Source organism: Epinephelus fuscoguttatus, linkage group LG2 (genome assembly GCF_011397635.1).
Source record: "Epinephelus fuscoguttatus linkage group LG2, E.fuscoguttatus.final_Chr_v1".
In the NCBI taxonomy this organism is placed as follows: Eukaryota; Metazoa; Chordata; class Actinopteri; order Perciformes; family Serranidae; genus Epinephelus; species Epinephelus fuscoguttatus.
The window spans coordinates 33,491,694-33,516,771 of record NC_064753.1 but is presented as its reverse complement, the minus strand read 5'-3'; the positions used below and the strand labels follow the sequence as shown (position 1 = coordinate 33,516,771).

Below are 25,078 nucleotides of genomic sequence, written 5' to 3'. Positions count from 1 at the left end.
TCCTTTATAGCAATAAAGATGAGCACTGTACTTTTTTTGGTCCCACACTGTCCTGCTGATGTAAATACTCAATAGAGCACCAATTATGTGTTAATCTACAGCTAAAAATAGTTCCGAAAAATGGTATATTTACTCCTGTTGGTGGTCAGCTATTTTAGGAAATGATTAAGCTTTTAAAACAAAATGAAACTACATTTTACAGTTCATGTTTACAGTACGGATTATTGGGCATGAATGCCTCAGACAGGTTGGAAAGTACTCAGAGATAGATGAATGGATTATTGTTTTTTTCATGGGATTTGATAACAATAAGAAAAATACAGAATAACACCAGAATTATCCTTTAAACTTAGACACACATAACAGACCAGTCAATTAAAGAGACAGGAGTCGTATCTGAGAAAGAGCCTTTTATTCAGCACTGTTTTTATTCCAATGTTTTCAAAGGAGAGCGTAAGGAGAAGTTTGTTTGAGAGTCAGTTGAAGGCGACGGGGGAAGCAATGAGGATAACATGTACAAGATATTTTTTTGTCTTTCATTTTTACATTTTTCGAGCAACAAATGTTCAGAATGGGAAAGTACACGCAAGCAGGTTACTGCTTGTATTTTCAGAAGGTGAGCATTTACTGCCACATTACTGTCGACCAGGGAGAAGCACCGCGATCATACAGCTTTGACCCTATTTTTTTTTTTCATCTCATAGTAGTGTAGAGTTTCTTACATCAGAAATCATCTTTTTAAAGAAAAACAAAAGCAAAGCAAAGAATAAAACTCACTTATTTTTCACTTTTGGCCCTGGATGTTTATAATTTACAAATCTTACAACCTTTAAAATACATGCTGTCAGTGTCATGTGACTTCAATTACCACCAAATTCCAATGAAGTACTGCTGTTTTTTTTAAGTACCTCACATATGATTGTTGTATTTATTTTGCACAAGGCAAGACTTGAGACCCAAATTGCCTGGCATGTACACTATTAAGCTGTTATATAACCAAAAGGCCAAAATCAGGCTAATCCTCGAACGCTGCTTTTGAAGAGCTTTACAGTAGCGTTGTAACCAAAGATAGACTTTAAGTCTTTTTAAAAGGAAAAAGAGAAAAGGTAAGGGAAAGTGGTGAGTCATCTAAGATCTGTCTAGAATGTCAAAGGCAGAAGAATGTACAAAATAAATGCACTAAGCCTGCATTCATTTGTTTCAAGCACATTGTAAACCAACTATTTCGAGGAGGAGCTAGTAGTTTTCGTACTCTGAATCTCAAAAATGGAGCTTCACAACTGAACGACGCTCATCATGTTGAGAAAAAGAAACACCAGAACAGAAGCAATGACAAATAAAGATGGAGCAAAAGCACAATGTTTCTTTGCAGATCAGGAAGAGAAACGCTGCATGTGGGAGACAAACGGGCAGAAGTCCTATTTAGCCAGCTCCTGAGCGTGGCTTTTGTTCTGCTTCGTCCACTCTGCTGAACAAAGGGGGCTTTACCTGCAAACCCCATGACACCAGCAGACTCCAGCAGAACCATGAGGTAGATCACTGGTCAAACTGACCACAAGAGAAAAAAAAACCCTCCTAAAAGATGTCCATTGGGTGTAAAACTTGTAATTTCATAAAAGTACAGCTCTTTTTTTTCATGTCATGTCTTGAGGATAAAAAAAAAAGGATAGAGGGAAAGTAAGGAGTTACCTTGCTCTGAGTTTGTCACCGTTCTTTTTTCTCAGTATTGCCGTGGGACTCTCATTGTCTTTATTGCTACCAGAAGACTAGATAGCGAAACACTCAATGGAAATCTCCATGATTTCACACACACATATTTGATCAGTCAGATAGAAATAAGACACCTGATCAAGTTTGATGAGAAAATGTTGGAGAATGTTTGATGTGACGTAAGGAAGGCACCGTTTCCAATAATAAATTCATTAATTTCCTAATGAAATGGTCACCTGTATCAGCTGTCTAGTGCAGTTGAACATTAATTGATTTTGTGAGATATTCTGCGGCGACTTTGAAAACCAAAATGAAGATATTCTGAAACTTCAGTGCAAACAGGGTTTTGCAAGTTTTTTTTTATCATATATCACAAATAAAGGAACTATAAAATCATAGAAACCTCGGAGGGAGGGGGGACTATCTCAATCTCATGCATTTTAATATCACATCATACTGGGGGAGGAGAGGTGAGGGGAGGTGAGGTGGAGGGGAGGGGGAGGGGGTCCTCTGGCATTTGTTTGAGAATCCTTGAAAAAGAGAAAAAGAAGAGCATGTTGTTTCTTAACAAAAATAATTCTTGTTTTTTTTTCTGTGATTAGCCAACTGCTTGAGTCCATTTACACTGTCCTCATTTTCCACCACAAACGACTGGGCTGTGCAAAAAAAGTTCACGTATCTGGTCCAATCAGAGAAGGCGGCGACTGTTACCACTGTGATGTCATCAGCAAAGTCCCACCTGCCCTCTGGCTCACAGAGCGGGAATCTATCTGAAAAATAAAGAGACAGAAAGCAGAAGCATTTAAGTATAAAGCAACGACTCTGACTGTCCCTTCACATATCTCTAGAACTGTTTGTCCAATCTACTTCACACCTGATGGGTGTTTGGGGATGTAAGAACGTGCAATATTGAAGTTGGTAGAGTTTGGACACACGACATGTTCAGTATTGAACTTTGAATAAACAAGCGAGCACGGTTCTGTGCACGGCAGGGGTGGGGCTTCAGGGCTCTGCAGAGAGTTGAGTGTGTCTCGTTGAATTTGTTTCGTGATCTTAGGCTGCCAAATTCACACACGTCCAGGGACGCCAGATGAAAACTAGCCTCCTGGCTTATTCTAGCATGTTTGAAGTTATGATTACAATACACACTGTCACTGAGAAATAAATACATTCACAAAGTGCTTTACAAAACCGAATAAAAGACAAAGCAATAAAACAAGATGAAAGCAGCACAAATAGAATGCACGTAACAGAGTAAACACACGCAATAATGAAGCAATTAAAATCACCCAAAGGCAGTAATGACTTGAAAAGTGACACTGAGTTTGAAGCCGTGATCTCCTCAAGCAGGTCACTCCAAAGTCAAGGAGCTCTCACTGCAAAGACTGTCACCTCTGTGAATTAATCTAGACCTCAGAACAACAAGAAAAGATGCATCTGAGGATCTCAGGATTTGAAAAGGAACATAGGGCAATAAAAGATCTGTTATATATATCTTGGAGCAAGGCCTCTCAGGGCTTTGTAAGTAAATAAAATCTTGAAATCAATTTTAAAGGCAACAGATAACCAGTGTATGGAAGCCAGGATTGGTGTGATGGGGTCATGTTTTCTAGTCTGAGTCAAGATCCTGGCAGCAGAGTTTCGGATGAGCTGGAGGCACCAGAGGGATTTTTTACTGATGCCAGAGAACAAGGAATTACAATAATCTAATCGACTGGTTATGAATGCATGAATAACATTTTCCAGATGTTTGTTGGACAGTAATGATCTGATCCTGAGAATGTTTCTGAGATGGTGGAAGCCGGATTGAAGGACTGAATTGACATGTTTGTCCAAACTGAGGGTTTGATCAAAAATGACACCAAGATTGCTGCAATGTGAAGTTACTGAGTGGGACAGAAACAAAGACTGTTTGATATTTGAATGTTAGCGCTATCTATGCATTACCTATGATCAATATCTCTGTCTTATCAGCATTAAGCTAATGAACTCCTCACTCTTCTTTATAATCATTGTGGTTATGGCAAAGCAAGAGACAAAAGGCCTAGACACACCAAGCCAATGTCAATGTTGGGCCATGATTGAGCGTCTGTCGCCCTATTTTCCTGCACCATTGGCTCTTATCAGCCCTTGTCGGCCCTTGTTGGCTTTTCTTCCAGCTGATTCAGCAAGTTGAATAGGTGTCAGAGACGGCAGAGCCTGTTAATGAAAGAAATCGCTCTGATTGGAAGTTCAGCTCAGTGCACAAGAAGAGAAACGGAAATGAGGAAAGTAAACAAATGGCTAAAAGTCCAGAGGGAGTGAGACCAAAACAAACTTGTTAACTAACTAACTAGCTAACTAGCATCATGATGGTCTTCCAGGTTTCCCTTTTTGAATGTACATTGCAGAATACTGGCATCTGCTGTGGAGAGTTATAATGCGTTCAGATGGGGTCGTGTTCACAGTGTTCACAAGAAGAGTCCATATAAACGCCCCCCTCTTGTGGTATTCACAACCTCGTAAGTGGAATTTTCCGAGAGCTCCGAGTTCACGACTTCATGTACTCGAATTCCCATGTCAAACATGAGCTAAAGAGTTACATTTGAATGCAGAATTATTTCCTCTTATACAGGTGCAGAACACAAATGCTGGTTGGCCGTTGGCTAAAGTCTTTGCGGTGTATTCATGTGCAACTTTTTTGCCAATATACATGCGATGTGAGGCAATGCAACAGTCGGCTCTCATCGGCGCCAGCTCTGATGTCGGTTTGGTGTGTCTGAACCATAACATGTCAATATGAAAATGAATACCTCAGCAAAGGTGTGTCTGACTGTGAGTTGTGGTGTGTTGAGTGTGTTTTTCAGGGGTGATTTTAGTGATTTGGGGGCTTCGTGCAAACGCTATCTTGCTTTCCTTTGCATCCTCGAGTTGAAGGGGAAATTGCTTGTGACTAAAGGAAGCACAGTGTCAAGTGAAATGCTGCAAGCAATATCACAGGCCAAGCAACCAGCCCACTGCACAAAATGACATAAAAACAATGAACTAATATGAACAGCAACATTAGGATCTCATTATCTTTGACCTACACAGGCACCCTGTATAAAGATTTCATAAATTGTGGCTTTTTACAGACTGTTAAATTCTTCGTTAATGTCTTATAACTGATTTATAAAGCTTTAGTTATTGATTAACTAACCATTTATAAAGCAAATACTAACAACAAATACTAATAACATAAACCTTTGGTGTCTTTGTATTAGGTTTTAACATAACTACCATGCAGGAGTAAAACTGCTGACATAAACAGTTTGCTGGCATTCACGTCAGACGACTCACACACCTGTGATTACTTGCTGAGTTGACTGTAAGGAGACGAGTTGTTGGAAGAATCCACTTGTTGCGGTGTGCCGTTTTCCTGAAAAGCAAAACAGGCTTTCTCATTCAGAGCGTGATAATAACTGTCTTCACTGTGTTTGCACTGAGATAATTGATAGTTTTACAGGATGAACACTTCAAAAACAACTCAAGGCTGTAAAGGTAAGAGATGACTGAAGTGGCATGGGCTGTTGTAATATCATGCAGACACCGGGTAGAAGGTTAATGAAGCGTCAAATGAGACAAAGATGCAATTAACTTACAGGTGCTGCCTGCATGGGAGGATACTGAGGCATGTAAGCCTGCTGGACACCAGGGTTGGCTGAAATATACTGCAAGATAAGAGAAATAAAATTAAATGATTGAGTCTCATATTACATTTTGTCAGACCTGAAAAAAAAACCCTCCTAACCCTCCTCAAATAAAACATAAGACAGGAGAAAACATGAAAAAGAAATACAACACAAAGAATCACATGTTTACACCAGGCACACAGAGATAACAAATTCCTGGAGAGGCTTCGGGGGAGATGTAAGAGCAGATTAGTTTCACATGCAAATGAGTAAAAATTTGTTTGAAGTTTACCGTACTCTTAAAAAAAAAAAAAAAAAAAGAGAAAATGAAAGGTAAATAAGGACAATAAGGAAGAAATAAAGACATTTTACTTAAAACTAGAGCCCTGAAATCATTATGGGTACTTCAATTTCAGTCTCACCTAAACCTCATAACAAAATCTTTTCACTTAAATGAGACCAGTAAACCTGCCTGTTTCTATAACTATTGCAAATCTATCTGAATGTAACCGTGCACACAAAGATCTTTGAAAATCTTTGATCTTTGAAACATTTTTGTAATTTAACAGACAGTCTCTCTTCGTTCATCAGTAAAAATGACCCTGTTTAAACCTTGCATTAAAATTTGTTTTGGATGATTGGATTGCAATCGCATAGTGCTCGACCACATGAAAGTACAGGTGTAAATGCAGCCAAAACGCACTGAGGAGAGATTGTGATCTCATTGGCCTAACCACCACCAGAGGCTTTCGGCGACGCATTGTGACCACACTGAACACAAGTGTAAAGGCCCTGACACACAGAGCCAACAAGTCAGCCATCAGTCAAAGTTGGGCTGTTGCTGAGCATCTACTGTGCTCATCGGTGCAGTGTGCCCAACGCCATTGGCCTTCGTCAACATGTTGAATCGACGTTGGCGACAGCAAAGCCAGTCGGTAAATGAAATCTCTCTAGACTGCCATCTTGAAACATTTCGTGCTGGTTTGTGTTATTCACTGGTGCATGGAAAATATGCTTTGTTCTTTCAATGCCGAATTGTGTTGTTAATGTGCTAACTGGCTAACTAGCGTCCAAACAGTCTTCTTGTTTCTGTTTTTGAATGATGAACACACACTACCACCCTCTGCTGGTGTGGAGAGTTATTTCCACTCACACATGCACAGAGCATAAGCACTGGTTGACTGTCGGCTGTAGTCTCTGCGGTGTGTTCACGTGCAACCTTTTTTGGCTGAGACACGCTGACGTCAGGCAACGTAGCAGGGGGCCTTCGTCGCTGCAAGTTCTCTGAAGTCCGTTTGTTGCATCTGGGTCTTAAATACAATTGCATTTTCAATCCACAAACAACTACATGGGCGAAAATACCTTAACACGTGCAACTGTTCTAAACCAGCCAGGAAATTGACGCTGAAGCTGTCGGCCTGATGCTAACACTACAACCTCATCTGTATTGTATTTTCATCGGTCGGAGCAGCAAAGATTTTTTAAATATTTGTTTCAATTTTAAGACAGTACTGTCTCTGAAAGCACAGAGAATATCATGACGTGCACCCTATCTAATTACAATTTTTAAAAAAATATTGAACAGGTTTGAAAAAAAAACATTCTTATCATAGTTGTAGACAGGCGGGGGCGGGGCGATCAGATCAGAACAGATCTCACTGGAGACACATTTCAATACCAGGCGTAAAAATAATCAGGCTAAATCAGATACAGTCTGGATACCAGACGCATTTTAATGCAAGTTGTAAATGAGATTTATGTGTACTCAGTATCATAAATATTACAGTGTCATCTGTTTTGAAAAAAAAAAAAATGAATTAATAATACAAGCTTTCACCTCACTAATCTGTAGGTGTTCATGCGAAATATCCCAATTAAATATCTTCCTAGTGAGGCGCTGTTCAGGCATTTTCACAAGTCAAGTGTCAAGTAGAGCACAGGGCATATAATCACTGTCACACTACAGATTGCCTAGACTGAAACTAACATTTTGTCCTAATATTTGTGAGTACTCTGTATTTATTACGCTATGCAGGTTTAATCTCATCAATGCTGTGTGATATCCCAGAATTCCACTCACTGCTCCAGTGTTTCCCAGTGACAGCTGGCCCATCTGCTGAGTAATCATGGCCGAGGGGTGCAGTGACATGGAGGGATCCACAGAGGGAGACATCACAGCAGCCTGTAAACACAAAGCAGCTGAGTTTTTAACACATATCACATGATTCTACAAACTAAAAACAACAAATTCTTATAAAACACCTGATAAAATAGCACATATGGGCTCCAACAACAGCTCCAGGCCGTGTGAGTTGAGTATAAATACGGCATTGGTGACTGTTTAAAACCCATGAATGTGGGATAGACCAGGAAGATTAGCTGGGGATATATATGTTTTATGGCTTGAGGTTTGAAAAGAAACTAAAATAACACATTTGCAGCAATATGTCTGTGATAATTTGTTACTCTGAGGTAAACATGAAGTATTACACACTCCTGGGTTACATTAAGTTGTGAAAATATCTAAAAAGGTGTGACGTTGCCAGCGCTAGTCTGTTTTCAGATGTGGTATATTCCTTTAAACACGACGCCTTTAGGGAATAGACCGTTTCCTAGTAAAAAGTGGGGGAGGGAGCAGATCAGCAGAGACACTTGTTCCACTGGAAACCATCTGTTGGAAGAGTCAAAGAGTCACAAGACTGTCTCTGCTCCAGGCATTTCCTGCTGGATCCAGAGAGAGGGAGGAGGAGGGGGTGGCTGAATGTCTTTTTAGTTGTTCCATTTCTCTTTCATACACACTCCAACACACATATACACTCCTGTAACATGTAAATACACAGTGGCTATTTCCCAGAACTCGTCTCCGCTCTGTCGTCCTCCTGCATTTGGGGATGTTTTTGACGTTGCTAGTTTGATTGTGTCAGCAGAACACATACTTGATTAAAGTAACACTCTGTAGCGGCGCCACACACCCATTTCCTGTACACAGAAAAGGAGGTGGTCTGTGAGTGTATGAGAAAAAAAAAAAAAGAAGCAAATGCCGTTGTTCTCTTACCGGGTGTTGCATGATATATGGTTGATGTGCCACCCAGGAATGACTCTGTACCTAATGGAGGGTCAGACAGGAAGGGAGAGGCAGAAGGAGAGACAGATGGAAAGAGAGTTATTGACGTGTCTTGAATGAATCTTTTATGTTATGAACAAACTTTACAATTTAAATAAACATTTGGACTGCAACAGCATACACCACATACATCAATCAATGCATTTTAAAGACTATTTCTAATCAGGAACCATAATTGACTATGGCAGTCCCAAAAATATCCACAGCATTTAGTTTTTTAGGACCAGTTTTGAGTGTTTGTATGGCTGAATGGGACAAAAGCAAACAGATTGTTTCAGTTTTTCCCCAATGAAGATGTCCTAACCTGCTCCGTGCATCAGTGAACAGGCTAAGCAATGTGTTACTTGCTTGAAAATACACTCGCCCTGGCTCTATTTTGGCAAAGTCTTGTGCACCTCCAACCTATTTTCAGAACATCGAGCTGTTTGTAGGCTCGCTCGGGGCTCAATAGGCTCGCTGAATGTTGTTGTCGCTGGTATCTGGACAAATTCTTATGCTCCTTCCAACAGAGTTTGCTTGCTCACTGTATGTTAAGTGGTGTAAGGAGCTTTTAAACTGCCCCAATGACATCAGCCATTAAAATGGCCCCTAAACTCCACAAATCTGAGGGTATGTCTGTTTTATCAGGAGTTAAATCAACTTCTTCATATCCAGGGCGTGGGCATGTAAAATAATAACACTCACTTAAAGGTCCAGTATGTAGAATTTAGAAATTATATTGTATTGCATTTCTGGCAATACATCTAAGTATGTTTTATTTAGTGTATAATCAACTGAAAATAAGAATCATTGTGTTTTTGTTACCTTAGAATAAGCCTACATAGGGAGCAGGTCCTCATCTACAGAGGTCGCCATGGTACACTGCCATGTTTCTACAGTAGCCCAGAACGGACAAACCAACCTCTGGCTCTAGATAGGGCCATTTGAGTTTTCGTGTCTTTGTGACAGCCCCTGTAGTTAGCAGTCTCATTGTTACAGGATTTTGGAAAAACACAGAATTTGGTATTGGTATTTTTGATTGATGTCAATTGATTTCAATCCATTCATTTTGGAGAGGAAGAGACCTCTGCGGATAATTTGGCTCGTGGCAAAAACCTCCTGAACAATTAACACTGCAATGCCCATTGAGCAAAAGGCAGGACTAGGGAGGATGCTGTGGATGCTGGCTGCACAAATTGTACACCGGAATGAGGGGGAGGAGCTGGAGTGTAAACTGTGACAGACTGTGACGGCCCGCCACAGTTTCAATATGAACTAAAAATATTTTAACACTTCTCATGATAACATAAATCATGAGAAAACATCCACAACACTCCCTCTTTAGTTCTGACATCAAAATCCATCTCGTTCACCATGCTTCATGGGTGTGACTTTTTGTCATCACCAATTATATCAATACACCCATTGTGTTGATCATTAAATTGCTTACAAGAGCACAAAGATCTTCACAATTCTAGTGTCTTAATTTTGCTCTTAAAGTACATCAGATTGATGCATTTAGCTTAAAAATGTTAATTTTCTTCCAGGGAAGCATTTCCCTGGACCCACCTAGAGGGTCAAAGGTCTGCACACTGCACAGAAAATCCTGTAGGAAACACTGCTGGATGTAGTCGGACTCACTTCTCATACAGCACTGTGTCTAGAAGCAAACTTCTCCATAGTCATGACTGAGATCTGGTAAAACATCTCCCAGTGAAAGCGTTGCTTGGATGTGACTGCCACATATAGCCTGACTGATGCCTGGGTGCTTGCACCTTAATTATGTGTGAGTTCAAGTTGGGGGCCTTGAAAAAGCTTCACCTACTCCATCATCTTACTGGGAGACTTCAGTGTTCACACTACCAATGAATAGGCCACCTGGGGATGAGTACCTGAGAGGAGCTGCCTCCGCCATTTGATTGAAAAGGTGAGTCTTTCTTAGATGTCAGTACTAGTTATGGATTAGTGTGAAAACTCCTCAGTCACACATAAGACAGCTCATCCTAAGTGTTCATAGTGCTAGAGCCCTTAAGGTGCCAGGGCGATGATCGACTTTGCAGGTGTTTCATCCAATGTGAGGCTGTTTCTTTTGGACAAACTGCACAGAGAGAACATCTGAGCGTTTTATTTAGAACTTATTTCCAACTCTCACAAGCCTGGACGACCCAAACATGTTGTGTTCATCTGAAGAATTTCTGGTAAAGCGCTTTATTCAGAACCAAGACCCCTCTGATTCATGATGTGCAAATGTATGTCAGGCAACAGATCTTGCCTGTTGTCAGAAGTGTTCCTGTTGCACAGAGAGTAATGAATCAAAACTTCTGAGTGAAATATTACAAAACAGTAAGCCATAACCCATTTCAGACAAAGCGTGACTCAGAGGAGGTTTTATTTTTGACTACTTCATTCCTGTGAACCACTGAGATCACTGTCATATTACATGATTTCTGTTTGACTGAGCTCTTCTAACACTAAACGTTTCAAACAATCATCAGCTGCCACGCGGCGCTGCCAAACTGTGTGGTGGCCCAGGGCAGCTTTAGCACCTATTCTTACATCTATAGCACCTGTACAACCCACACACCAGCAAAAATACACCCTAACCCACATGTACGCACCATAACCTTGACTGCAACATAAAGAGGAAGAAGAGAGGAAGAGAGAGACAGCGATGATTTTTATTCAGGTCTGGCTGGTGGACATGTTTATATCCATGATCTTTCAGCAGTACCTGGTAAGCAGAGACTGGAGACATGTAGGGAGACATTGCAGGCTGCACAGTCATTATCCTGTTGCTCACTGGATACGGAGAAGGATAGTACCTAGGAAACACAGTACAGTATTTCAAAATAAAGCTCGAGAATTACGACCCTAGTTAAAAGTTAAATGGTGTCATGACCTGTTGTGTAACTTACCCATTCTGTATAGCCGCTGAGGAGGGGTCATAGGTAAGAGTCATTGCACCCTGAAGGTGGGGAGATTGACAAGAATGTGGAGTTACATATTTGTATATACAGGCTTTAAATAATTAATCTACTATGAAGTTACAAGAAATCCAGTCTGTGGTGTGTAGAGTGCCAATCCAAGTCTTTGTCTCTTTGTACAGTTTTTGCATAATTCTGTATATTTTGCCTGTGTTTGCACCTACTGTGGAAATCTTATCTACTACATATCAACTGAACCAAATATGCAACAATAATCCGAACATATGATCATGTTTTCAGTTCTAATGGGTTTTTATGGGAATAATTTTCATTTTGCATTGTCTTTTTTGTTGTACAAATGATCATTAAAGAGTTAATTTTCCATGAAATGGTTCAACAAACTCTGGCATACTATACAGACAATTGAATATCGGAATTAGGGGTGTCACGATAGAGTGGTATTGATGACAATAGCGATATTTGAAATGACAAAATATTGATATCCCCTTAAAAATCCACATAAAAATACAAATAATATGGACTAATTCGGCTGGCTGTGGCTCAGAGGTAGAGGGGGTCGACCACTAATCAGATGATCAGCGGTACAATCCCCGCCTCCTCCAGTCTGCATGTCAAAGTATCCTTGAGCAAAATACTGGACCCCAAATTACTCATTTTGGCTGTTCCATCTGTGTGTGAGTGTGTTAAAAACTGAGTAGCAGGTGGCACCCTGTATGGTAGCCTCTCGGCCACCAGTGTGTGAAGTGTATGTGTGAATGGGTGAATGTGACTCGTAGTGTAAAAAGCGCTTCCGGTGGTCAGATGATGAGAAAGGCGCTACACAATATATAAGTGCAGGTCCATTTACCATAATATTGTGGATATAATCCGTTGCCTCTAAAGTCATTTCAGTCTTTGTCTGTCATTTCCTTTTTTTTCCATCCACACACACACACACACACACACACATGCACCTGACATGATGTAGTGACACAGTAACAAGCTAGTCAGCTAGCTACGACGACAGTTTGTGGATACTGCGGCCACACAAAATCATGAAGAGGGAGACGACAGACAAACACAAGAGACGCTTCCCTGACCTGAAAACAGTTAGCTTGCCAATGGGATTTTCTTTATAATGTATTTTCAATAGATATCGTGGTAACATCATTATCATGATTTCTTTTGTGTAGTGAAACTCTGACATCATGCCAGCTCCAATTGGAATAGCTGTGATTTTAATGTGTCTAACTTTAGCTCAAAGACCTGGAAAAGAAGGCAAGATGGACTACTTAATAAGTAGACACTTACTTCTCCAGTATTATATAAATGTTCTGCCAGTTTTGTGGACAATGAAAGTCTGAAGATTTGATTGTGGAAGGACTTTTTTTTATAGAACTATATTGAAAAGATATATACGCAGCATGGTTCTGGTTTATGTTTATTTATGGTGTCTTGTAAGCACATGCAGACTGGGCGTAGCTGTATGCATGACACAGTAATAAAAACTTTATTCATTCATTCATTCTCATCAAACATGGGGGCAAAAGGTTAAAATACATGTAAGATGATATACAGGTACATACTAGTCTGAGATCCCCCGTCTGTCCGTTGGGGATGAACCCGCTGTGAGCGTGTTTCTTCCTTTGACTATCTGCAAACTTACACAGCAGGGGCTGAGAGGGAGCTGGGGACAGAGCACAAAAGACATGACATATTAACACACAGCTATCAATCATCAGTGCCTCCACAGTTTTCATGCGAGGGAATGTTTATAGAAAGGATAAATTCTTTCCTACCCAGAGCTCCAGAAGCTATCTTGATAAACTTCCCGTTGAAGTGGGAGATGACGGCATTACACTGCTCTGTTGTGTCCATCCTGACAGGGGAGAACATAAAACAATGACTCATCAATAAATCATACAGAGATGATCTACAGCAACATTTTCAACACAAAGTGGTATTGTAAAGTGTGACGCATACTGGGGTTAATCTCGGTCCCCTTCATAGAAAGGCTGAAAATGATTGTCACTCCTCATTTTAATGTTGGTTCACATTCTGTACAGCTGTGAGCAACAAACACTGCAGACTTATACAAATATGCTTAGCTTTGTGTATATAAAACAAATTCACCTTGTCCTGAAAGACGTTTTTTTTGCAGGCAATGTTGGCCAAGTTTATCTCCTTCTTATGAGATATGATCTCCTACGTAAGCGATGTTATCTCCTACATAGGAGATGTTATCTCCCACGATAAACTTTGAGGCTTAATCTCGCTTTCCCTTGCTCACTGGCTCGCTGAGTAGACTGCGTATGTGCGCTCCTGGGAACCTAGATGTTGTGGGCGGGTGGTTCTTGTGCATATGAAATAAAATCCTGCCAGCCCCACTGCTCAGTTCCATTATGTTGTACTGTAGACATTTGTGTTTAGTTAACTGAGAATGCAAAACCTTGTCTTTATGCTGCATTTGGCTGAACTTGCAATGCCCTCTGTATCATGCACTAAGCGCTTCATTCTGCTCGGATTTCTCAGTCTCAAAACAGCCTCATTAAGCTGAAAAGTTTAGATAATATCTCCTAAGTAGGGGATAAAACCATTTTTTCACCTTGCCTCTCAGGACTTGTATGAACGGAAATAGCAGCTTATAATCTTTGATTCCCTTCGCAACAATACCAGGTCTGGCAACTGTATTACAATTTAAGATTCTGTGAGAAATTTATTTAGAAGATCGTGCTGGATTGCAAAAGTCAACAAAAAACAGACATGAGCTTGGACATGACTGACTCCAGTTAATAGGTCTGACTGTCGAGTTCAAAGATGCAAGAGTGAACTCAATATTGGTTGCCTTGAGTTACAAAAAATACATATATAATGTCAGAAACAGACCATAACAGGGAGTCATTTGTTGTAAATGCTCACATCTGAATATTCTTTTGTGGTCAATTGCAATTATTGTGCTTACACAGCATCATTTCTGAGCACTCCTAAGTGCTGTATCGTAGGCAACTGGACTCGCTTCAGTTTCTTAAAGACGTTTCACCTCTCATGCAAGAGGGTTCTTGTGAGTGAGCCTCTTGGATGAGAGGTGAACACGTCTTCAAGAAACTCAAGTGAGTCCAGTTGCCTACGATGCACCACTCCGGATTACCATGACCTGGCTGACTGACAACCTTCACCAACACTGCTGACCACTACATACAAACTGAATGGTAATTTGGTGTTAGTTCACCAACATCAAAGCTGAGAGTCTTTTTTTGTTTCAAGGCAGTTCCGCAGAGATGAAATTAGTTTCGTCAATGTTCTGTGACCGACCTGGCGAAGCCCACGCCTCGGCTGTTGCCGCTGTAGTCTCGGAGGATCCGTGTGGAGACGACCTGGCCGAAGGGCTGCAGCATGTTCTCCAACTCCTTCTCATCCACAGAGAGAGGCAAGTTGGAAATGTACAGATTTGTGGGGTCCTGCTCCTGTTGCTGCTTATAGAGAAGAAGATGGAAGAGATGTACAGTGAATGACTTGTACGACATTTTGCAAGTCACATGCTATAATGAAAGAATAATTTCTCTTTAATCATGCACATATTTAGAGAGCCAGAGATAGAGGCAGTGCTGTGCTACTTCTTTACTGACAAATGTAAGACTGACAATGTTTTTCTCTCTGCTGTGTGAATCTGTGTGGATCCAGGTTTGAGACATGAGTATGGTTAAGGGTCAGAAGATGTTCGGTTAAACAAACATTAATAAACTCTCCTGCACACACACGCACACCTACACACTGAAACACACTTCATCTGTACTGTGCAGCAGCTCAGCGCCTCTATAGTCTTCCCTAGAAACAGCAGGAGAGCAGCGTAGCCTAGCTACCACAACACACAAACTGTGTTCTGCCGTGTTTGTTTCAAACAGAGCAGCTACATGCAGCTCTCCAGAGAGCAACCCTTCATCAGTGAACTCTTACCCATGACTTTAAGCACAGCAACACAGACTGGGCTGGGAGAAGGGAAGGGACTGAAAGAAATTAAATGATCCAGACAATTTCTGCTACTTCACAACGAGACAAATAACAGATGCGGAGCAGAAACACCCTGTTTGTCATCTAAAAATATTTTTTGAAAAATGAAAAACTGGTTACTTTGAATTAGTCACAGAGGATCAAGAATGGCTCAAAGCAGCAGTACTGTTGCCATAGTGCCTCGCTGCAGAAATGCCTACATCAGTATGCATGAATGATGATTGTTAACCACTCAGCGACACAGTAATACTACTGTTAAAAGAATCTGTACAATCTGTGTAGTACAATGGTGCGTTAGTGTGTGGGCTGGTGGTCCGGTGTGTTACGTGTCGTGCTGACTGACAGGTTATTTGGCAGAGAGGGACGTGACATCTGGTGTCTACAGTGAAAGTAAATGGGGTCACGGGAAGAACAGCTTGTCAGCTGAGGTCATGTGACCAGTCTAATGTCATTCTCCAACACACACTGGACACATGCGCGCATTAAAGAAGCACAACCCCGCAGAGATGTTAGCAAGCAAGACAAATATGCACACACACATGCTCACACACATGCCTGCACCAAACTCACCTTGGCCATCTGGGCCTGTATGCCGCTGGTTTTCAGAGCATGTACTGCCTTTAAAGCAGCCGCCGGGCTGTCAAAGTCCACAAAGCCGTAACCTGTAGTTGGTGGAACAGTGTTTATATGAACAGTCACAGCTACAACATAAGAACAAGCACTGACTGTGCTGAACATTTTGTACTATCACTGATACTGAGGGCAGGGTTATTTATAATGATTTTTTTTTTCTTTAGTACTGTAAGCATATCAAAATATCTTTGTATCATCAGTCATTATGTGCAGTTTTATTTCTGAATATACACTACAAAATGATTTTCTGAAATCTGAAATATTACTGAAAGGAACAGTTGAACATCTTATCTACTTTCTTCCTAAGACTTCGATGATAAGATTGATACCACTCTCATGCCTGTGTGGTAAATATGAACTGGAGGCAGCAGCCGGTTAGCTTAGCTTAGCATCAAGACTGGAAACAGGGGGAAACAGCTCGCTCGGCTCTCTCCAAAAGGTAAATAATTTGCCTACCAGCACCTCTAAAGCTCACTCAAAAACATGTTGTCTGTTTCATCTGAAAATCAAAGTATCTAAATGAAAAGTTGCAGTATTACAGGTGACTACTTCCTGGCTGGGCGCAGCAACTTCCTGGAGCCTTGAACACAAAATGTCAGACTATCCCTTTAAGAACCAGACCAGTACTTTGTTTTACGACAACACACATACTTTGCATCCCTTAACATTATTTTCCAAAGCATACTGAGGTGTTCCTGATTTTTGAACGTGTTTTCCCACCACCTAGTCACTCACTGGTGTCCATTCATTTCCATACAGTGTAAATATCTATTTGTAGAGACTCTAAGGTAATCCATTATAATCTGCTTTTGTTTCAGTCAAACTTCTGTTTTCATTACATTGTAATGCAGGGCAGATTTTGCACTTTCAGCTGCAATGTCACTCAACAACAGAACAAATTGGGACAAAAATAAAAGCAGACACAGTCGCTGTTTGTGTTCTCACGGTGATGGATTACCAGACTCAAGCAAAAATATCAATTCACCACAAATGGATTGTCATGCATTATGGAAATGAATGAGAACCAGGAGCTGCCTGGAAGGTATGGAAATTCATTCAAAAATCTAAAATAACATAGTATGCTTCCATATCTTACAAGTGTGCAGTCATACAGTATACAATACAGTGCAAAAACACTGGTGTGACACTTTATGAAAGTCAGCTGAGAACAATTTACTTTGATGCTTCAAATACAGAGTGAGTCTCTGTGATATGTGAGAGGATTTAAGCTACATGGTTAAATATATTTTTTCTAATTGTGCAGCCCTGATATGTGATGGATGGTAAGTTGACAAGCTTACTGACCTTTACATTTGTTGGTTGTCTTGTCCAGGATTGCCTTTGCCGACTGAATCTTGCCATACCTGTGCACATATCAACATGTAGATTACTGACAAATAACTCAACAAGTGAGGCTGGTGATAGTATTTTATTATAGATATCTCTTAATCGCTTGGGATTTCTCATTTTCTATTGCTAATGTCAAATTTTAATCCATTTCTTTAGGGATATATATGTAGTACCTTCACTCATAATGACAGTCTAACACAAGAAGAAAAGAACAATTTATGACAATAATAAAAACTGGTGTTATTTCATATGCTACATCACTACTCTCTCCTACACGTTTCCAAACACCAGAAATCCAAATATCAACATTTCAGGTTTTGCTTTATCTCTGACTTTATGCTCAAGTTGAACTGTGGCCCAAGCCGTGAGCTTCTATCTGAGCGCACACAACATACAGACTGAATGCCTAGCTTACATCACCATTCAGACCTTGTTGCTATGAAAAGCGCTTTCATTTCTGCTTTGTGCCGGCAAACACCATTGGGAACATGAACAAAACACAAGCAAACAGGACACAAACAGCTGCTGCTGCTGCTGCTGCTGGTTACATGGGTGAATGCCTCTCTCCATATGCTTGTAATTCAGAGGGAAAGAAAGGAGACAAAACTCCACTAATTATGGCAACCACACACAAACCGCTCGGACTGAAGCCTATAGTATCAAGTGTCCGACGTGTTCACTGCTTTACATGACTCTGTTTTTTTTTTCTTTTCTTTTTTTAAGAAAACAATCATTTTTACACTCCGCTTCAAATACCGCAGTTGAGCTATGACTTTTCCATGTGTGTGACTGTTTATAGAGGTATGGTGGTTGGAGCATTTTATGTGTCGGAGTACATTATGGTTAAACCAGTGTGTGTCTTTGAATGCCAACATAGATGATTTTGCACTAAAACTGCATACAGTCAGTACACTTTGGTCACGTTTCAACTTATTTTCTTTATCTGTAGCCTTTTATACGTAAATTAAGTTCATTTTATGTAGGAAATGTTCCCAAAAGTCTCTTATTATGATGGGGAACTTCTCAGAAACGGCTTTTCTTTTTCAACAAATTTTTGTTGAGGTCATAATCCCCATTAAATTTCAAATAATTTGACATTTTGTTTTCTTGCCAAGAGACAGATGAGACGATTGATACCACCCTCATATCTATAGTGCAAATATGAAGCTATTGCCCTCAGCTGGTTAGCTTAGCTTAGCACAAAGCCTGGAAACAGAGGGAAACCGTTAGCATGGCTCTGTCCAAGGGTAACAGAACACTCCTAACACCAGCAGCCCTTTAAAATTCACCAACTAAAAAAATTACATATTGTTGTTTCAGGCCCTGATCACACAGAAATTGTTTTAGCAACCTGAAGAGGATTTTTGTAATTGCTGTTAATGAGAATTAAGCCTTTTGCTTGTTGAAAGTGGTGGTAGCAGTTGCTGGATACCCAGAGCTATACGACTTTACGGACCGCAGTTACTCCGATCTCAATACAAAACAGCTACTAATTACTGTAAAATAAATAAAATTAAAAAGTAATAATAAACGGTAAATTGGATACACAGAAAGGTTAGGGCAGTGATTTCCAATGGTGGGTCGCAGGTGACTCGTGAGCATGTCAAGTTTGTAAAAAACACACTTTATTTTGAAGTACAGTGAATTTTGAAGTGCTGTTTCATGCTGTAGCGTGAGTGAATAACATACAGCTATTGAACAGAGACAGCAAAGTAGCTGGACAACATGGACAAACGCAAGTATGATGTTGAATATACCAAACTTTGTGGACCTTGAACAAATAACTAAGGGCAAATCTGGACCCCTTGGCATGACCAGCTGGGAACCACTGGGTTAGGGTAATGAGGTGATGGGGTGGTTGCCTGGCAACAATAAGAAGGTGCAGCAAGCATTCTGTTTTTCTTTACTAGTGGCATTCAATTAAAATAAAAAAAGCAGTGCAGTTCGCCTCATGTTTTGTAACCTGCAAAACACTTTCTGTGTGATAGAGGCCTAAAAGGAGTTTGCTGTTTTCCACTGTTCCACAGTTAATCATCTCTGGGCATCGATCTTCTCATCTAACTTGGACAAGCGTATTTCCCAAAATTCCACATGTCCCTTTAAATCAAGAATTTATTTACAAATACTCTGACATTTTGTATTTGCCACTCATTAGATGAGATGATAGATACTGCTCTCATATATCTGCAAATGTGAAGCTACCCCCTCATCTGGTTAGCTTAGCTTAGCACAAAGACTGGAAACAGGGGGTAACAGTTAGCATGGCTCTATGACCTTATATAGTGCCAGTGCTTGGTTTGTCCTTTCTGGGCTCCTGTAAAAAAACGATGGGGGACTCTGTTGAAGAGGACCCGCTCTGTATGTAGATATAAACAACTCATTCTAAGGTAACAAAAACAGAACAGTTTTTTCCCCCAGGAGATTATAAACTAATGAAAACATACTTATGATTATTATATACCATCTCTGCCCCTAAATCTGACACACTGGGCCTTTAAATTAAGAATTTATTTACGGTAAAACATCACTTAATAGATACATAAACTTAATTGTGCAACTAAAATTTCACAGCAAGTTATTTTTGAACAGAATGTGCCTGTGGTCAGGGAGAGACCTTCCTTAAATCAGACTGGAATGACATCAGTATGCAATATCTGAAAACCCACTTCAGGCCCCATTTTTCAGCAAACAAGCATATCAATGACAAAACACTGGTGTGCACACACATTAGCATACTTGCTACATTCCCACTGTACATGTGTGTGTACTCACTGGTGACAGAGTTTGACCAGGTCCAGGTCTGTAGTCGCAGGAGGCAGGCCGCGGATATACAGGTTGGTTTTGCTGAGCTGCTCCAGGCCTGTGCTGCTGCTGTTGCTGCTGCTGCTGGGACTGGACGGAGTCATGGGGTAGGACTGAACACAGGAAAGCCACTGTTAGGACGTTTATGGGAGCTAGATAATCTAGTTTAGACCCAGGTCAACAGTGATCACAAGAGCATCTCATTATCCGTGCAAAAACGAAAATGTGGAAATACACAGAGGGCACGAACGGATTTCGTGTGCATGCTGCGTTAACAGACGCTCTTGTTCTCCTCTCAAGGTGATAAGAACTGCTCGTCTTTGATCCATAGAGCATCAAACACAGCTTAAGGTCTTCTACATTGTGACATTCCTGAGACAACATCAGGGTCCAGCTGTGCAAGTACATTTACTGAAGTACAGTCCTTGAGTGCGATACAAAGGTACCTGTACTTTACTTGTGCAACATAATACTTCTACTCCGCTATATTTCTGTCAAACTCACATGAAAAACATAGCCTATGAGGTCATACAATTTGATGCATTAATTCACTAATACACTACCCAGTAGCGTACAAAGGGCCTCAAATTAGCTACAATTGAAAAATTACAATATTAAGTAATTACATCTAATGAAATTTCATAAATACTACAGCTCTCTGAATAGTGTTCCTGCATTGTGAATACTTTCACTTTACATTTTGTGGGTAATACTTCCTGAAAGCTACAGCTGGTTCATGTGATAAAAATAACTTTTTATCATATTGGCTGAATCTGTAACTATTTACACACAGAGATGATGCAGCTCATCTGTGACAAAAAACATGTTCCTCTGCCTCCTTGTATCGCTGATAATGGCATTACCGCATGTAAAAACTACCACCAGTCACATCTTTTAGTGTACTGTTTAGCTTTAGAATGAGCATGTTTGTGACTCGACAGCCATGTTAAAAACAGTTGAGTGGCAATTAAGCAGGTAAACATTTCATTTTCTGTAATCGCTTATCCTGTTAGGGGTCGTGGAGGGGGCTGGAGCCTATTCCAGCTGACATTGGGCAAGAGGCGGGGTACGCCCTGGACAGGATGCCAGACTATCACAGGGCTGACACATAGAGACAGACAACCATGGCCAATTGACCTATGGCTAAGTCCCGCTCTCAAACGCGATCAATCACAGTGTGTATAGCCATTCCCATACACTCGGACATTCTCTGCCTGGACGTCCATTGAAATGCATTACAGAAAGTCAGTTTTGTTCGGTTTATGAGTGTTTTCAGAGATTTGAAGTTTAAAAATGTTCAGACGGTGTGCATGGGGTACATGCAACTCCGACACAAGTTGGAGAGGCTGGGCGACGGGGCGTATTTTTTATCCTTTCCAAAACCACATCTCAACTGTGAAAGGTGTCTCCTTTAGATAAAGTTGTGTGGTAACATTAGACCACAACATCAACTCAACGTGAATAAGATTAACAGTGATTGTCTACATCTGCTCTAAGGTAAGTCAACACTGTGTTTGAGGCAACTTTGCTGGAAAAAAATATAAAGTTATCTTTAACATCTCTAGCTAATGATACCTAAAGTTAGCCTAACGTTAGCTCCTAGCTGCGTTGTTCATCATGTCACCTTGTTTGCTGGGAGTTCATTAGCCTACTTTGTTCTAGTTTTGTACTTTGGTGATCGTACATCATTGTTAGCTGTTGTCCAGAGGGCTCTAGTTAAGCTAACATTAACTTCTGGAGCTTAGCTTCATTAACTTATCTGTAATGGCAGAGATAACAAAGGTTGGCAAACGTTATGCTGAATGATTCAGTGTAAATACTGTAGCACCAAACTAACGGAGAGACACTCTTGGTAAAGATGGTAAAAAGGCCATTATCCTTTTCTCATATTCTGAGACAAAAACCTTAACTTCAGTGGCACTTTAACTTGTTGTCTTGGATGATGACGGCAACAAGATGTGGCTCACAATGACCTGTAAATTTTGGCTTGTAATTTAAGCTTTTCATCAAGCTTCTCAACAATAAAATGATGAATATAATCCTCCAATGCGTAGCTTAGGCCCCTTTGGTTACTTCTCAATGTAATCTGATTGTCATGTCCCCAAAAATCATCAATTGCCTCCTGCGAAATGCCATGTACTGTGACACCGCCGGTCACTGAATGTTGATAGTTTGTCTGAGTGAGTGGAGAGCGGCGTGGCTTAGCCATAGGTCAATTAAGAGTCACCAATTAAGCCTAGCCTGCATGTCTTTGGATTGTGGGAGGAAGCCAGAGTATCCACAGAAACCCACACTGACATGGGGAGAACATGCCAGCTCCGTATGGAAGGGCTCACCCACCCCGGGGGTTTGAACCAGGAACCCTCTTGCTGTGAGGCCACAATGCTAACCACTGTACCACCAGGCCACCCTCATAGTTACACTAAAAAAATGCTTCTGAAAACATTTAAGGCGAGAAACAGGCAATGCAGTGACAGAATCATGATTCATATTTAATCAGCACTGCCTGGTCTGACAGTTTGACCACAGTTCACGGGCAGTGATTGACATTACTGACAGACTCCTTAAAAAGGCTCCTCGGCTCTGAGTGGTTCTTTTCCATCAGTTGCGGTGGCTTCTAGCAAATGCCATTAAAAGCACTGCAAGGAGGAGGGACATGATTTTTTTTGTCTCCTGTAATGCCGTCAGGATAGCGTCACAGTGTCAGCAATGACAAAAAGTTATTTTTAAAAAAAGTTACCAACTGCAGCTTTAAGTAGCACTTTAAATTCAAGGTTTTTAATTGTAATGGAGTCTTTTTAGAATACAGTATTTCTACTTTTACTTAAGTGAAGGGTAATTCTTCCATCACTGTGAGGTAGGTTTGACTTTTAAGATCCAAGTTGTTGTAAAAAGGTGATTCTATCCAAACTCTATGACTTGCAATGGGATTAAATGTGTGTTCATGTCTAACATCCTAGTATAGTGTTTATCAGAGACCTACCGTTTTCTTCATACTCGTGAGCCAAACCACGGAGCGCTGCCCTGCAAAGCATTTCCTTCCCCTTACTCATTCATTAAAATAGCTCCCAGCCACCCCAAACCCTCTCCAGATCAGATCAAAGACAAAGCATGGCAGAATCGCACCATCTGTCCATAACCAAAGGACAATCCAATCCGAGGGCCAAAGCCAGGCACACAACTACAGCCATGCCAACAAGAATCACTGAGATATTCCGCCACACTCGTGTGACGAATAAACATTCACAGCAGCTATTTTTCTTTTATAGATAAAGAATTGATGGCTGTGAAAGGAACATCTGTCAGGCCTGTTGTGTCTCCAAGTAGAGGCCTTACATTTCTGTTGCAATTACCACACTAACTTCGTTTGAGGGCCATCGAGGGTTCACATCAGGCCTCTGAGACGCTACGCCTACTCCATTAGAGTGCAGCTACGGTGGTACATTTCACAGGGGTATCATCACACCTTATAGCAGCCTAAACCTGTATTAACGCCCACACTGAAAACTCATTCACCGCTTCCCTGCAGGGATTCATGAGTGGCCGGTTTCAGATTTCTCTTGCCTCAAAGTCACATAAGGTGCCTACTGATGAATAAATATTACAGTGTAATCTGAAAAGGTGGATATTTGGGGATCTTACAGGCTGCAGGGCTCAACCCATCTGACACAAGGCTCACATTTCCATCATGATAGGTTAGAATAACAGCTCAGTGCCTGCTTTCTATTCCCCATCTTCCATCTAAATCGAAAAGGTGTGATGGGAAAGCAAAGGGGCATGGCCTTCAATTACCTTTCCGTTCACCTGGGAGGTCAAAATGACGGATGCAGGCAGCTCAGTTCACTCCAGCACACTGACACACATTACATTGCACTGCCTCTGTCTCTCTCTGGATTCACCCTGAATGCATTAATCTATAAAATGGACTACAATAACCGTCATGCATATTGACCAGAGGGGGCGAGTGACTGGGCAAACAAGGTTATATGGACATAATAATCAAAGTCTCGGTTGTAGAGCTATGGATCGAGTCAGCAGCTGGTTTTATCTCCCCATGTAGCCTATCAAAGGATCAGCTTCCCGTCTGACAAGTCGGCTCACAGCAATGCATCTATGTTTTTAAACACAATTTAATTCATTTGGTGTTAAAAGGGTGAGATATAAATGCATTATGAGCCATAGGAGATCCAGAAAGGGCTTTCCAATGTCATTTGTGGCTGCTATTATTCAGCCTGGTTATCCAAATGCTGCCTCAAGTGTGGGGGGGAAAGTAGGCAGAATAAAATAAATAATATAAATAATAATAAAATAAATGTGTGTGTGTGTGTGTTTGGCCTACCTGCTTACGATTGGCTGTCTTCAGTGGGTTGCCTGTGTTTGCAAAGATCATCCTGGAGGTTACAGATGTATTTTATTCCCAAAAAATTAAAAAAAAAAAATCGCAACGAGGAGCCACTAGAGACGGAATCCAAGCGGGTGTACAGAGCCTATGAAATAGCCACTCGGTTTAAAACATCCGCATACTGAACAGGCTGGTTAACAGTAGAAAAAGAAGCCTCGGTCCCTGCATAGGTATACTGACACATCTATACAGTCAGATGCACACCAGGCGATGGACCAACCCTACGGTCCGGTTCATTGATCTACGACGTCCTGCTGCAGACCGCTCGGCAGTCCCACCTACTACAGACCAAACCATCTCCGCCTCTGCAGGGTGTTTGACATCAAATAAACTGCGTGGCCGCCTCACACAAACTCACACTGGCGCTTTGCTTTGCTGTGACAAAGGCACGTCGAGACGTCTGGTGTCTGCGGCTCAATTTATAATCGGACACAAAGTGCTTTTGGGTTTGATTTGCAGGCGCACAATCGCTTGGGCTGAACGCGCGTCGCCTTTC

The 25,078-nt window shown here is 41.0% G+C and overlaps 1 protein-coding gene across 2 annotated transcripts; it reads right to left on the bottom strand.

The window, feature by feature from the left end:
* Positions 1-397: 397 nt before the first annotated feature.
* On the bottom strand, positions 398-25,078 carry rbms1a (RNA binding motif, single stranded interacting protein 1a). Of its 2 annotated transcripts, none has more exons than XM_049601244.1 (14): positions 24,520-25,078; positions 20,151-20,293; positions 17,334-17,392; positions 15,966-16,057; positions 14,700-14,860; positions 13,187-13,266; positions 12,974-13,074; positions 11,379-11,428; positions 11,195-11,285; positions 8,416-8,466; positions 7,441-7,542; positions 5,331-5,399; positions 5,033-5,107; positions 398-2,480 (listed from the first exon to the last, which is right to left on the bottom strand). In XM_049601244.1, exons 1-13 carry the CDS (start codon positions 24,568-24,570, stop codon positions 5,039-5,041), a joined length of 1,119 nt encoding a protein of 372 aa, XP_049457201.1. In that variant the 5' UTR covers positions 24,571-25,078; the 3' UTR covers positions 398-2,480; positions 5,033-5,038. The 2 variants fall into 2 exon arrangements, with proteins under 2 accessions (XP_049457201.1, XP_049457209.1); XM_049601252.1 differs by having other exon boundaries at positions 14,700-14,857; positions 24,520-25,075.

What these genes read in the sequence shown, in the direction of transcription:
- rbms1a (XM_049601244.1), bottom strand. Translation starts at nt 24,570, where the DNA reads ATGATCTTTGCAAACACAGGCAACCCACTGAAGACAGCCAATCGTAAG. An exon ending in AGACGGGGGATCTCAGACTA is followed by an intron (nt 11,429 to 12,973) that starts GTATGTACCTGT and finishes CCCCACCTTCAG; the next exon opens with GGTGCAATGACTCTTACCTA. An exon ending in CATATATCATGCAACACCCG is followed by an intron (nt 7,543 to 8,415) that starts GTAAGAGAACAA and finishes TTGTGTTTACAG; the next exon opens with GCTGCTGTGATGTCTCCCTC.